The 14,237-nt window shown below is 55.4% G+C and overlaps 1 protein-coding gene across 1 annotated transcript in view; it reads left to right on the forward strand.

The window, feature by feature from the left end:
- The window catches only part of PLXNA1 (plexin A1), a 277,345-nt gene that overhangs the window by 215,223 nt on the left and 47,885 nt on the right, over positions 1–14,237 (forward strand). Inside the window, exons 21-23 of the mRNA XM_031964586.1 lie at positions 1,357–1,499; positions 5,053–5,309; positions 7,941–8,007. Coding sequence (XP_031820446.1) covers positions 1,357–1,499; positions 5,053–5,309; positions 7,941–8,007 — 467 coding nt within the window. The remainder of the gene's footprint in view (positions 1–1,356; positions 1,500–5,052; positions 5,310–7,940; positions 8,008–14,237) is intronic.

Below are 14,237 nucleotides of genomic sequence, written 5' to 3' on the forward strand. Positions count from 1 at the left end.
AGGGACTGGGCCCTGGACACACGATAATAAAAGCGTTTGGCATGGGCGGGGAGACAACAGCGTGGGGCTGCCAGAGAGATAAAAGGAAGCAGCTTTTAATTAAAAGCTGCCATCTCGGCAGAAGCCTTTCTCTTCCCTCTTGCACAGGACGCAGATAAGATAGAGCATCTTCTCCGCTGCTGGCTTGGTCCCTGCCTCGGGCGGCTGAGACCAGCCTGCTTGGCGCAGCCTCGTGCTCCCTTTGAAGTTCCTTAATTTGATTTCAAACAATGCTGTGAGGTCCCCCCCTCCCCTAGAGAGTCCCTCCCCGAACTTTTCTGCAGGTCTGTCTGTCGTGACAGCCCCACTCCAAGGCTCCAATCTCAGAGCATCCTTCCTCTCCTAAAGAGATAGGAAGTGAATGGCCTTTCCTCCACCATTTCCAAGCCTGGACTAGCGAGGAGAGGAGTGAGGGCAATCAAAAAGAACGGCTCCTGCCAGTCCCCCCCCCCCCGGGCTTCCCTGCCCCCTCAGTCAGTCAGGGACTGCGATTCCCTGCTTTGCCATCCCCCTCATCATCGGACAAACGCCTCTGGAAATCCAGGGAGAGGCTTTGCAGATGAATCTGGCCCGAGAGGGGGATTTGGGGGCTGGCCTGAGATCACTTTGGTAGGAAGGGACCGCTAGGTTCTCCTTAGGTTCTCCCTAGGTATCCTGGGTGACAGGAAACACTTGCTCCAAACCAGATTTTGCTTCCCTTTCCGCGCCCCCCTCTTCTCATATCCTTCCCTTTTTTCATTGGAAGGTCCAAGAAATACCCTTTCTCAAGTGACCGAAGAGGGAGGAGCAGAACCTCCGTTCTGTTAGCGCAGGACTTGAGGGTGCAGTGCCCACGTACCCAGGGCAGCTCTCGGCACTGGCTCCTCTCAGGAGCTCCCTTCCTCAGTCACTGTTCTCAGTCAGAGCAGGGCTTCAGGGTCTTCCTGACCCTTTCTCACTGGTCTGAACTTCCCTGTCCCACACACAGTCGGGAGCCCTGCTAGGTGACAAGAGCTAGTCTAAGAAGCTCCTTCAGACTGTGTTAATTAGCAGCTGATTAGAGCCTAATGTACTCCCCTTCCCAGGCAACAGCTTTATTTTAACAGCAATCTCTGAAATCCCCCAAATGGATGGATGTTTAATGCTGGGAAGTGGGACGCTGTGGAGAGTGAAAGAGACACTTGGGACTTATGGGGCCTTTAGGTCCTCAGCTGAGATCCAAACCCTGGTCTCCGGGTTGGGCCCATCCTCCGGCTTGTGGAGGAGAGCAGCAGGTGGTATGGGCTGCCCCACTTCCACCGGCCCTTAACCTTCTTCCTCCTCTCCTTTGCAATCCAGCCTTTGCAGAGCTGCAGACAGACATCCATGAGCTGACCAATGACCTGGACGGAGCCGGCATCCCTTTCTTGGACTACCGTACATACGCCATGAGGGTCCTCTTCCCAGGCATCGAGGACCACCCGGTGCTGAAGGAGATGGAGGTAGGTGCCCATGGTTATCTGTGTCTTCCAGAGTAAGAAGATTCCATTTGACTCATATATCTGCCAGCTGATGAACTGTCTCTTGCTTTCCATTTTCTCCCATTATAAAAGTTCCTACCATGAATATGTATACAAAGATCTCTGTAACTATATATATTTTTGGTACATCTCACGTTTCCACGATTCAGAAGCTCCAAGGGTCTGACGTTTCCTCCCCGCCAAATGCTGAGTATGGTGGGACAGAAGGCTCATGTTCAGCGACTCACCTCAGTGCTCTTTGACCTCCCCAAATGTCTCTTCCTCCTCTGTGATATTTGGTGGGAAAGTCAGATCGGCCCCAAGAAGACTCCGCATCAGACCGGCCAGTCAGCAGTGGCTGCACGGGCCCCGCTAGGCAGGGACAGCGGTTAGTGTTGGGGAGCAGCTCCGCAGGTCGAGAGCCAAGGCCCGTTTCTGGCTTGCTCCCTGCCCAATGAGCCTCCAGTTCCATTCTGGGGCAGACTGATAGTGAGCTCCCCCCGCTGAGCTGGGATCCACCTCCCAGAACCTCTCCCCGGGCCTGCTTCTGCCGCCCACAGAACCTGGACAGCTGCTCTTTTCTGCAGACCTGGGCTCCCTCAGGGCTTCTCAGGATGCTCATGGTCCTAGGCCCTCCGATGCCCCTCAGTCACTCTGCTTGCTCACTTCCCCCCCATCCTGATTGGCTTCCTCTGAGCACTCACCACCTTATCCGGATTTTCCTAGCTGGGCGGATGACTCGCAGAACTCTAGGCCCGTTCAGACACTGCAGAAAACACGACTTTCCGTCTCAGTCCAGTCCCTCACATTCTGTGGAATTAGTGATTTTTTAAGCAGCTCTAACCCATCGTTGAACTTGTGGTCAAACAGCACTTCCAGATTTTTTTGTGTGTGAGTGAACACGCCTCATTTCCCTGATGCTTCTGAGGTTCATTTTTTTTAACCCAGTTCGGGATTGTACATTTATCCTTGTGAAGTTTCGCCTTCTAAGTTTGGGTCCCATTTTTCCAGCTTGTTGAGCTTTTTCTGAACCTTGATGTAGTTGAGGGGTATCTTGGCTCCTACTAATACGCAGTTTGACATTCTCATCTGAGCATTTCTTCTATGGCAAATTTCAGTTTAAAGCCAATTTCTCCTTACTCTTTATTCCTATTATAATTCTTCTTGCCAGAAATAATGATAATAGCAACTCAGTGCTTTAAGTTATGCAAATTACTTCTCATAGCCCTTCTGTGATAGAGGGCTTGTTATGCTTATTTTAGGAGGAGGAAACTGAGTCTCAGAGTGTATTTCTTGGGGTCACAAAGCTAGGAGGCTTCAGAACCAGGGTTTTAGCCTTGGTCCCTTGGACTCCAAGCCCAGGCTCTTTTCTGTGCTTCTGTACTAGGTCCTGAGTTAGATCAGCAAGCTTTCCATTAAAGCCCCTTCTTTGTCTTTATAAGATGGAGCAATGAGAGAGACATCTCTCATTAGTGGTGAGTGTTTTCAGAGACAGCAAACCAGAGCTCTGTGGGGGCAGGAGGCTAAAATCCAGTCTCAGGGACTTACCTGCTGCTTGCCTCAGTTTCCCCAGCCATTGCATGGGGATAATGGTAACAGCAAGTTAACAGTAAGTGAATGAGGCAGGTTCAGGGAAGACCGTTGGGGTCTGAGTTTTAGGAGACTCTGACTCAGGGGAGAATGGGCGAGGGCCAAGGATGTCTAGCCAGGTGTTAACACTGGTCCTGCCCCAACTCTGAGGTCACTTGGGGCCCTTCTCCCGGGGCCCGCCTGAGCTGGGTGCCCTCTTCTGCCCGACACCGGGCCATTGTGTCCCAGAGCTGAGGCCGGCCCTGGGCCCCAGGCCCCCCACCCCAGCCCAGCGCATCCCTCAGAGCACAAACCTTGTCCCCTAGCTCCCGAGGCCAGGCCCCAAGGGAGCTGGCTGAGATAGAGCAAGCCGCTCGACATGTCACTCTCCCCGCCTCCGTCTCCTGCTCCTGCTCCATTTCTCTCTGCAATCTCTGATAAGATCACCCATGTAGGACAGGACCAATTTCGGAGCTTATCGCTACCACGGCTGTTTCAGTAGCGGAGGATTGGCCCTGATAGTATTGTGACATCTGATCGGAGCCGCCCGGACAACAGTGATTTGGCTCAGAATGAAAATTTGGGACAGCCTCGGCCCCGGCCCGTCCGTCACTGATGGATGGTTGGGGGAGGGGGGGGGTTAGCAGGCAGCCCTGCCCGGGCCAGCGTCCCTTGGAATCGCTGTGAGAACTCCCTCCCCAAGGGGGCAACGGCCTGGGCCCTCAGCCAGGCCAGGGTGGGCCGCTGTTCTGTCCTAGCCGGACACCCGGAGGCCTCTGTCCCCTGGAAGGCCCCTCCAGGAGGTGTCTTCCCGCCCCCTATTTTTGTTCAGAGCCCGCTCCTTCTCCTCGCTCAGATGTCACCTTGCTATTTGGTGGGAGCTGGACAGGTCTCCTCTGCCTTGGTTCCGGGCCCTTTTCACATCTTTCCTCTGCTGTCAGACTCCAGGCTTCCCAAGGGCTGGGATCTCGTCTCATTAATCTCCAATATGGACTCTCGGCCTTCTCTGCAGTTAAAAGGGGGCAATAACACTGATGTGGGGAGGGCCAGCAAATGTCGGTGTTTTATTATTCCGAGGCATTATGTCATAGAGAGATGGCCGAGCCCCTCCCAGCCAGCATAACCTTTGTTCGGATCCTGCCGTGGATTCAGGGCTGCCTGAGGGGGCCTTTACCTGCCTCCTCCCCTGGGAGCTCTTGTCACTCATTAATCACAGCCTGAGCCTGCCCCGCCCCCAGCTCCACCCCCAGCCCCACCCAGATTGGGATTACCACTGTAGGGCCCAGGAATATCTGGATCAGCTGGGAGAGGGGGTGGGAAGCAGCACTTGAGCCAGGTCCAGGCCCGATGTCAGGGGGCTGATGGAAGCATTGCCAAAGTTACCAGCCAGAGTTCCCTTCCCGTGATGGGGAATACACATTCCCACCCATGGGAGAGCTGTAGGAATGCAGCACCGAACTTGTCAGATTTGTGACTGCCTCAGTCTGACTGAGTTTCCCCCCCCTTTTTTTTCTGACCAGCTTTCCAGAAAGGGACAGGAGGGAAGCATGGGGAAATGTGGGCTATGCAAAACAAAATTTAAAAAATGTTAATTACAAAAGAGAAAATAAAATCCCCCCACCCCGACAAGTTCCCAGAGGGCCTGCCCAGTCGCCGGCCCCTTGGAGGGTCCCAAGCGCACAAGATGGAGCAGCTGCATCTCCTGAAGCCCCTTCTCAGTGCCGTGGGATTTACAGGGCCTCCATTCCAAGCTGTGCGCGTACAGGGACAAACAGAGGTCCTTGGGGAGGAGGGGGCTCAGAGATGGGCGTCTTCTTGTTCCTCCTTTTGGCCTCCCCCCGGCTGAGGACAGGACAGTCCGGAGATTAGGGGCGCTCAGTCGAGGGTCTCTCTGGAGGGGCCGGGAGCCCCTCGCCCGGAGGGACCATCATGGGACAGAGCCTGACCGTGACCCTCTCCTGCCCAGGTCCAGGCCAATGTGGAGAAGTCACTCACACTGTTCGGACAGCTCCTGAACAAGAAACACTTCCTGCTGACCTTCATCCGCACGCTGGAGGCCCAGCGCAGCTTCTCCATGAGGGACCGTGGCAACGTGGCATCCCTCATCATGACGGCGCTCCAGGGCGAGATGGAGTACGCCACAGGCGTCCTGAAGCAGCTGCTCTCGGACCTCATTGAGAAGAACCTGGAGAGCAAGAACCACCCCAAGCTGCTGCTGCGGAGGTGAGTGCCGGGGCCCGGGCCCAAGCATGCCACGGAGACCCCTTTGTGGCTGGGGGTGGGGGGGTGGCACTCTCTGCGGCGGCTGGAACACTGGACCTGCCTTTTCCCTCGGGGAAGGGAGAGACTTCTGGGCTGCTCCTCTCTGCTCAGTGGGGGCCCGTTCAGTACTGGGGCTCGCAGAGTCCCAGGATGCTGCAGACTCAGAGTGGGCAGGGACGTACTTTAGCAGCCCTTGTGTCACTGAGGAGAGACGGGGGCCTCGACAGAGCGTGGATTTAAGCTCAGGGGTCACCCAGGCCCACTCTTCCCAGAGGAGGAGACCAAAGCTAAGAGGAATTAAATGAATAATTAGCCAAAGGCCCCATGGGTGATGAGGAGTGGGGACAGGGTTCGAATCTGGGTCCTCTGGCGCTGGGCCCAACACCATTGTCATGGCTGTGGTTGGATGCCCTGCAGCAGGAGGAGGCTGCAGTCTGGGCCTGCCCCTCACTCCCTGTGGGAGCTGTTGGGGGGTCACTCTCTCTCTGGGGTCTTCGCCATGTTCAGAGTCCAGTGAGACAGGGCGATCCCTGGCCCTCCTGCTGCCTGGTGGGGAGCTAGAAGGGGCGGCCTCTTGCCTCTGGGACTCTGCCCAGAGACGGGCTCTCAAGTGCAGAAATCGGGGTAAAAGGAAGGTCATGGAGAATCAGGGGGCATGGAGTCTCATCAGCTCCCTGGCTCAGGAGGTTAAATGACTTCAGTATGGTCACACTGCTGATAAACATCTGAGGGGGGATTTGAATTCGGGTCCATTGGCTCTCAGTTCTGGACACTGACTCCGGATCTGACCTTGGGCTTCTTTGGGGCCTGTGAAATGAAGGGGAGTTAAGTAGCCCCGCCCCACTTGGGGTCCAGGGAATCCTTCCAGAAGCAGCTGCGACAAATGTTTGGGTTTTTTCCTTTATGGACGCCAAGGCCGTCCTCTTGGGCTCTTAACACATCTTGTCTTCCACCTGGGCGGGGACAGAATCCTTCCAGATTCTGAACCGGTCCTTCACCGGCCGGAAAGAGACATCCCTGGGGTCCCGCGGCCCCCATCCCTATCCCGGGCGGTCCTGTGGTCCTGCCAGCCCAGGCTCAGGGCCGGTCTCTGACCTCTCACTGGGCTAGGGGTGCCAGGTGGGCTCGAAGGCCCTGAGGGCCCTTTCAGCTCCCAGACAGCTGTGATTTACTCTGTCCCCCTTTAATAACCCTTTAGGGAGCTCTCAGCGGAGAGTCCATCCAGACCTTCCTGGGCCTGTTTATATTTTCAGCCTGGTCAGTGGGATGAGTCCTTAGCCCTCTGACGGCCGGCTCTCCTGGTCCCCAGGCCGTTTGTGCAACACGGGGGCCAAAGGAAGGCGGCTACTGTGGGCCGGGGCTGGGCAGGGGGCGACTTGGGTGCGGCCCTGAGAGCATGGGTTTGGGTCCAGTCTGCCACAGCTGTCCCATCTGGGTCTGCATGAACTTGCCGCCTCCCGGGGATCCGTAGGAGGGACGGCTCACGGGGCATGGTCTGCAGAATGTGATCCCTGGCTTTCTTAGCGGTCCAGTCCCTTCCTGAGCTGATAGGGTCACCTCGCATGAAGGTTCTGGGGGTGGGGTGGGGGAGGACTAGCCCTGGGAGACAGACCCAGTGCTCTAGAATAGCCGTGGGCAGAGGGAAGGGCAAGTCTCAGACTGGCACTCAGTGAGTGAAGCTTCCCAACCTTGTGAGCTCAAGAACAGCCGCCATGGTGGATGTGAGCGGTCTCTCTCCTTGAGAAGTGAGCTGGTTGGTAGAAGGCGAGAGTCCGGGAGAAGGCAGGATCGGTCCAGATAAAGTTAGGGGGCAGGAAACCGCAGTGGGCCCAGTGGGGATGACCCTCATCCCCGTGTTCCTTCGGGAAGCCCTGACTGAGAAAGCTGACATTTCTTTATAACCAGCACTTGGCCACGAGCCCTGGGAGGAGTGCTCCAGGTATTTCCACCCTCACTTTACAGGAGGAGACCCTGAGGTTGAGCCAGGCAATCAGTGGGGATGACAGCCAGAGCCAGCGCTAGCAGAGTAGGGCTCCTCAGGCTCCTTCCTGCGGTGTTCCGGCCCTCATGGCCCCATTTTATGGGAGCCCGAGGTTTTGGTGGCAATCCGCGGGGGTTTTGGGTGGGGCAGGGGGAGTGCAGCTTCCCCCCCTGGGCTGGGCCCTGAATGCCGGGCTCACGGTTCAGCCTCCTCTGAGATGCCCTTACGGGGGGATGGGGAGGCAGCGAGTCCGGGCTTCTCTGGGCCCTGGCGCCCTCCTCCTCCTCCCGTCTCCTCCAGCGGCTTTCTCCCAGCAGGGCCCTGCAGATAGCTGAAGTCCCCAGCTAATGAGCTTCTGCCAGGGTAAGAGCCGGCCATGATTGGCAAGGGCTATCTTTAGAGTTTTGTCATGGCAACCCAGAGAGGTGGGCCTCCTCCCGCTCCTCCCCTCCTCCCTCCCTCCCTGCTCCCCCGCTTTCCCAGCCTTGACCTTTAAATCAGAGGAAGGGGGGGAGCTCGGGGCCAGGGGGGCAGGAACATGGCACAGGTGCCCCCCTGAGGTATTGGGGTTTCTTTCCCCGTGCCTATCACTTCCTCCCTCTTTCTTCCAGGACGGAGTCGGTAGCAGAGAAAATGCTGACAAACTGGTTCACGTTTCTACTGTACAAGTTTCTCAAGGTGAGTCCCCCAAGCCTTTTCTTCTGGTGGTCTGGGAGGGGAGTCGGCGAGTGGGGCTCCCAGCCTTCCCATTGTGGAAGGGGGCCCCTGGGCTCAGAGTGCTCCAGGACCACGACCAGCATGGAGAACACCCCCTCTGCTCTTTTAGGATTCCTCTCTTATTTTACATTACTCTGACAATCGATGACTCCTCTCCCAGCAGAAGCTCCCATTCCAAATGACAGTGCCCATGTGTGGTAAAGCAGACCCCATTCTGCACCCGTGGCCCCCCACCCTCTGCCAACGGCAGGAGGGTGTTTTAGTCAGCTCCACTCTCTTATCACCCTGCAGGGAACGTTCCTGTGCGTTTTATGCTACACTTTTCTTCTGGTTCTGCTCGCTTCGGTCTGTGTGGGTCAGTCAGCCCATCTCTTCTGAGGTTTTTCCAAGTTCTTCCCCTTGTCATGTCCCGTGGCACAGACTATCAGTCCGTTCCGTTCCCACACTGGGATTGCGCTCCGCCTTCTTTTTCCCACCTGGGTTTGGCCCCCTCCCAACTTGTGGGGCTAGAATTCTGAGTCTGCGGCTTGTGAGACCCCAGGCAGTCTCTCCTCTGCTCACCTGTCTCTGACCCAAAGGAATCAGACCTTACGGGAGCCATGCTGGCCCGAGGGACCTTAGGGATTATTCCGGGGTGGGGGTGGGGGAACTGCACAGTACAGATGAGAGAACTGAGGCCGCCCAGGACCCCTGGTGAGGTCTACCCTGCTTAAGCTCAGAGGGGGAGGTGGTTTTAGCGTTGGGGGAGCCAGGTTCAGATCCTGCCACTGCTGCTGCTGACGCGTCCACTTCAGGGCTGTCATTCTCTCCTCCTGTCCCTCCTCATCTATAAAACAAGGCACTTGGACGAGCAGCCTCTCAGGCCATTTCCTGCCCCCAGTTGCTGCCCCTCCACCCTCTGATGATACCATACATCCACAGAGCAATAAGTCACAGTCATCAGACATTTGTGGCGCGCCTGTTGTAGGCAGCCTGGGGAGAGACTGCTCCCAAGGACCTCCCTTCTCACAGGGAGGCGAGAGTGTAAATGTTGGGGCCAGCTCTTTGTGGCTCCTTTGGGGCCGTCTTAGCAAAGATCCTGAGTCGTTTCCTTTTCTTTCTCTCTACTGAGGAAACTGAGGCAGACGGGGCTAAGTGACTCCCCTGGGGTCGCACAGCTCTTGTCTGAGGTGGGGTCTCCCCGACCCCCGGCCTGGGGCTCTCCTCAGTGCGCCCCCTAGCAGACTACAGACAGTAAATGTAGGAGAGAATACTGGCTTCCATCAGGTGCTGCTTCCTGCCCAACATCCTCCCTGACCCCCATGTCCATTCTTTCCCCAGCAGTGAAATCTAAATACCTTTTCCCAAAAATACAGAACATTCCTAACCAGACAGAGACAGAAAGAGACAGAGAAACAGAGAGAAAGACAAACTGGAAGACAGAGACAGAGAGAGAGACAGAGAGACAGACAAACCCACCCACCCACACTCCCCTAGACTCTGTCTGGAAGGCCTCAGGACTAGACCCAGGGCCCCTGGGCTGCTTTCCCTCCTGGAGCTCCGGGTCACTGGGGCCCATAACTCTCCCCTCACCCTCCCATAACCCTTGAGAGAGAGAGGCGAGGGCGAGGGCAGGGGGAGGGAGCGACGGCAGCCAGCCTGCAGCGAGAAGAGCCAATTCCCAGGGCTTCCATTCATCATGAAGACAAAGTGGGTTTGAACTGCTTCCAAGAAGGAAGGTGGGCAAGCCCGGAACTGGCGGGTCCCAAGTGAGTGCCAGGGAAAAGTGATTGATCAGGCCTCTTAGAGGTGCTTGGCTCCCTGCCCCGGGCCGGGGGGCAGCCTGCCGTCTCTGCCTGGAGACACCTCCTTGGGGCAGCGGACCCCTAGGTTATCCTGGAGACGAAGACGCAGCTGGTCTCCTCGGCCTGCTGGGTGAGGCCCTTCCCCCAGACCCTTGTGGCCGGGCGTTAGTCGGCAGTGGGTGGGCAGGGACCAAGGTCGTGAAGTCGCAGGATTCAGATATGGAGGAGCCTGCAGGGCCCTTAGTGTGTTAGAGCTGGAGAGGACCTGCTGTTTTTACGCAGCAGGAAACTGAGGCATAGGAAAGTTGTAGAACTTGCCAGCATCCCCCAGGTGGTCAAGGTCAGGGGCTAGATTTGAATTCGGGTCTTCCTGACTATCCACTGCAGCATCTAGATGCTTGTACCCATCTGTTTCATTATTATTATTAAAGCAGCAGCACCCATTATTTTTCCATTTGCTCTCCTTATTTAGAGACACAGAGAGCCCCCCTAGGACCACAAGATCCCTCAAGGATACAAAATCCCCCCTAGAACCACAAGATTCTCCCTAGAACCACAAGATCCCCCTATGACCACAAGGACCCTAAGCACTTAGGAGGAGATGAGCGTCACTTGGCGGTGGCCCTGGCCTGCTTTGGGGACCGGCCTGGCTTGGGGCCCGGCCTGGTTTGGGTCCGGGCCTGGTTTGGGTCCGGGCCTGGTTTGGGGCCTGGCCTGCTTTGGGTCCGGGCCTGGTTTGGGGCCCCGTCTGGTTTGGGGCCCTACCTGGTTTGAGCCCCAGCCATTCCGTGCCGGTCTCAGTGGAAGCCCCGTGGCCCTCCTCGGCGTGCCCAGCACCTCCTCCTGCGAAGGGGCTCCGGTGTTCGCGGTCCTTTGCAGCCCACTGGGGGAGAGAAGAGAGAAAGTGCTAAGTTGCCTTCTCACTCCTCACAATTAGATCAGCCCCTCAGCGCCTTCTTGTTGCCAGTGAAGCTGCCTGTGCTCTCACGGTGGCTGGCGGGGAGGGAAGGCAAGTGGGATTCGGGTCAGTGGGAGCGGACTGGGGGGAAGGGGAGACTCCCTGCAGACGGGATGAGGCATTGGGTCGCTTTGTGTCCGGCGCCCGATACGGCGCCTGCCTGTCATTCAGCAGCCATTTTCTCAGGCTCTGCGCTCTGCCCAGGGCTGGGAACCAGCAGAAAGACGGAGCTTGTGTTCCAGGGAAAACGCCCCATAAACAAGAGTAGAAAAGGGGGTGGGGGTCTCAGCTACCCCCCTGAGACCCCAGGTACCTGGGGGGGGTGGGGTGGCCGGGGCCCTGTGGGGAGGGCTGAAGCCAAGGGCGGCCCTGGGAGAGCTCAGGCTGGAGGGAACTCTGAGGTAGAGTCCCCTGGCTCTGTTCTGGACAGGGACCGAGTGCCCAGGGACAGCCTTCTTTGTGCTTGTAGATTCAGGGATGGATGGAGTGACTCGGTGAGTGTGCAGGCCACTGACTTTGGCTCCCAGGGAGAGAAATAACATAAATAAACCTGCAGTCAGATGTGGGAACTCTGAAAGGATCCCCTCCATTCTACAGACGTGGAAACCGAGTCCAAGCCAGGGAAAGTGACTCGCTTCAAATCAGAGAGCAATGCAGTAAAAGGACCAGGAAAGGTCTTCTCTCTGCCGTGGTGGAAACAATACTGTTCCCACCAGGAGCTCAGGTCATTTAACTTCTCCGAACTTTAGTCTCCCACCTGTGAAATGGGTTTAATAGCATCAGCTCCCTTGTAGGGCTCTCGTGAGGACCAGGGGGAGAGGGAACATGTGAAGTGCTTTGTCAGTCCTCAAGCAAATGTAAAATGTAAGCTGTGATTATCATCTCTGGGAGGCTGGAACTAGCCGCAGGAACTGGGGACTGGGGGGGGGGGTTGTTTAATGAGGTGAGAAACCCCCTGGAGCTTTCTGGAATGTCACTTGAGGGCTTCTTGGGGAGATACCAGGGGGGAGAGTGGGGGAGGGGAGGCTGCTGGAAGGTCAGTGACCAGAATCTGCAGGGCAGGAGGAGTGTGTGTCCTGTGATTCTCCACCTGGGACTCAGGCAGGCCCGGGCCCCCCCCCCCACCCCCCATTCCCTCAGTCCACAGCGGGTTTTAATGAAGAGAACCATTCATTCTCTCCCGTGGCTTTCCCCTCTGACCTCTCCCCTGAGACCGTAGTGGATCAGTTCACCCACTGCTGTCCATCACACAGCTACTGTGTCAGCACTCCTGTGCTAATGGGGGATAGGAGAAGCTCACTGAGTGGTCTTGGGCCGGCCATGGGCCTTCTGATGCCCTCAGGCTCCCCATTTTTAAGATAAGGGAATTCCACTAGAACAAGGGTTCTTAACCTCCTGGACCCCTTGGGCAGCGTCTGGGGAAGTCACAACAGGGCTTTTAAATGCATAAACCCAGTACAGAAGAAAGCAATTATATTAAAATAAACAAGTTGACAGGCTGCAGATTGAGGGTCTCTGGGCCGGGCTTCTACTCTAAGGTTCTCTCTTCTAGTGTTCTGTATCCTAGGATTCCCTCCAAACCGGAACCCTTGTTTTGTGGCTCTTGAGACACAATCCTGCCCGAGAAGGGTCTTGCACAGTCGTTGAGGGAGAGACCCCTTTTCAGTGATTAGTGGCCAGCCAAAGGTGGTCTCTGAGTGCGTGACGCTTTCTAGTGCAGAGGAAGTCCGAGGGATGAGCCTGGCACCGGGAGCACGTTCCCTGCCCTCACCGCGCAGAGCAGAGACGGGGAGCTGGCACCCGAGCAGTTGGTGGTTTCGTCACATACTTTTCGGCTCTTGCCCAGTCCCGGCCCGGCACCAGATTAAATCCTTCCTTGCAATGGAAAACCCCCTTGAGAAATCAAAACAAAGCCATTAAACGACTCCAGAAAGCTAGTACTGGGCCTGCATCTGAGAATGTATGCAGCGTTCTGTCCTAGCAGGATCCCACCTCTCTGCCAAGGCCAAAGGTAGATTTCATTTGGCTTCTCAGCTTCTCATAGTTAATGAAAGGAAAAAGGCTTCGTGTCCCCGGAGCTCTCGGGAAGTGGGACGTGCTCCTGGAGGCCCCATGGTTCGGCAGGGCAGCTCCAGACAAGACCAGAGATGGGGTGGAAGAAGGAAACCGAGAGCTAAATATGTGTCCTGTATATATGGGGCATCCAGGGGGGGTGGGTAACTCAGAGCCACATGGGCCGCTCAGACCTGCCCAGGGGCCGAAGGGTGGTCCGGCCCCCATCCAGTGCACGACACCTTTGGCCCACACGTTAAGGGCGGCCGGCTGACGCCTGTGGTGGCCACCCACCGAAGTGCCTGGCCTGTGACTGGCCACTCGCTCTGCCCGTTTCTGCACATCTGTCTCCGATAAATGCCATCTTGTTATGTTCATACCTTCTCTCTATTGACATGGCTCTGGGTACCCAGGTCTATCATTCACCATTAGTGTTCTCTGTCTTTCTGTCTCTGTCTCTCCTTTTCCTCTCTGTCTCCTCCCCTCTCCCTCCCCTTCTCTCTTTTCCTCTCCCTCCCCCTTCTTTTCCTCTAGCTTTTTGTCATCTGTAAATTTCCTCAATCTGCCAGGTATCCCTTCATCCAAGTTATTGATAAAAATGTTTACTAGATCCAGAGCCAAGGGTAGAAGCCTACATTGAAAAAACACTATATTTATTATACCTTTTGTTCTTAGTCCACTCTCATTTTTTAAAAAAACTAATCACTTCCCTCTCTCCTACCAGGCAGGCATTCCTTTTAGGGAAGATTAGAAAAGCAAGAGGAAAAAGAGCTGTTTGGCAAGTGTCGGCCCTGCACGGCAAAATAGACTGTGTTCCACTTCCTTAGGGAAGGAGCACACCGTTTTTAGTCTTGTAACATAGCTCTGTGTGTGTGTAATTATGATAATATAATCTATATGGTATAGATTACATGTATATAGAAAATTATATATCAATATAACATACATGGGTTTATATATTTTTAGATATTTATGTCTAATAATACAGTCAGTATTATGTTGGAATTAATAATATAATCATGGATAATATCTGATAATATAGTTTGGATCTTTATAGTATTCATATTTTAATAGGCTGATCTGTATATATGTGCACACGCACGCACACACACACACACACACACACACACACACACTCTCACACTATTTCCCCCCACAGAACGTAAGTTTTTTGAAACTGGACTCATTTCCTTTTGTTCTTTGTTCCCTCCCATTTAGCACAGTACCTGGCACATAGTTGGGGCTTATTGATTGATGGATGCTTACCAAAAACCCTTTTCCTAGAATACCCCTGAGAAGTGGGTAACGTGAGTTATTACCCAAGTTTACAGGTAGAAAACAGACCAAGGGAGAAGCCTGGGTGGCTTGTCCGGGTAACCCCAGAGGAATGATGGAGC

The sequence above is a fragment of the Sarcophilus harrisii genome, chromosome 1, assembly GCF_902635505.1.
Source record: "Sarcophilus harrisii chromosome 1, mSarHar1.11, whole genome shotgun sequence".
Lineage (NCBI taxonomy): Eukaryota > Metazoa > Chordata > Mammalia > Dasyuromorphia > Dasyuridae > Sarcophilus > Sarcophilus harrisii.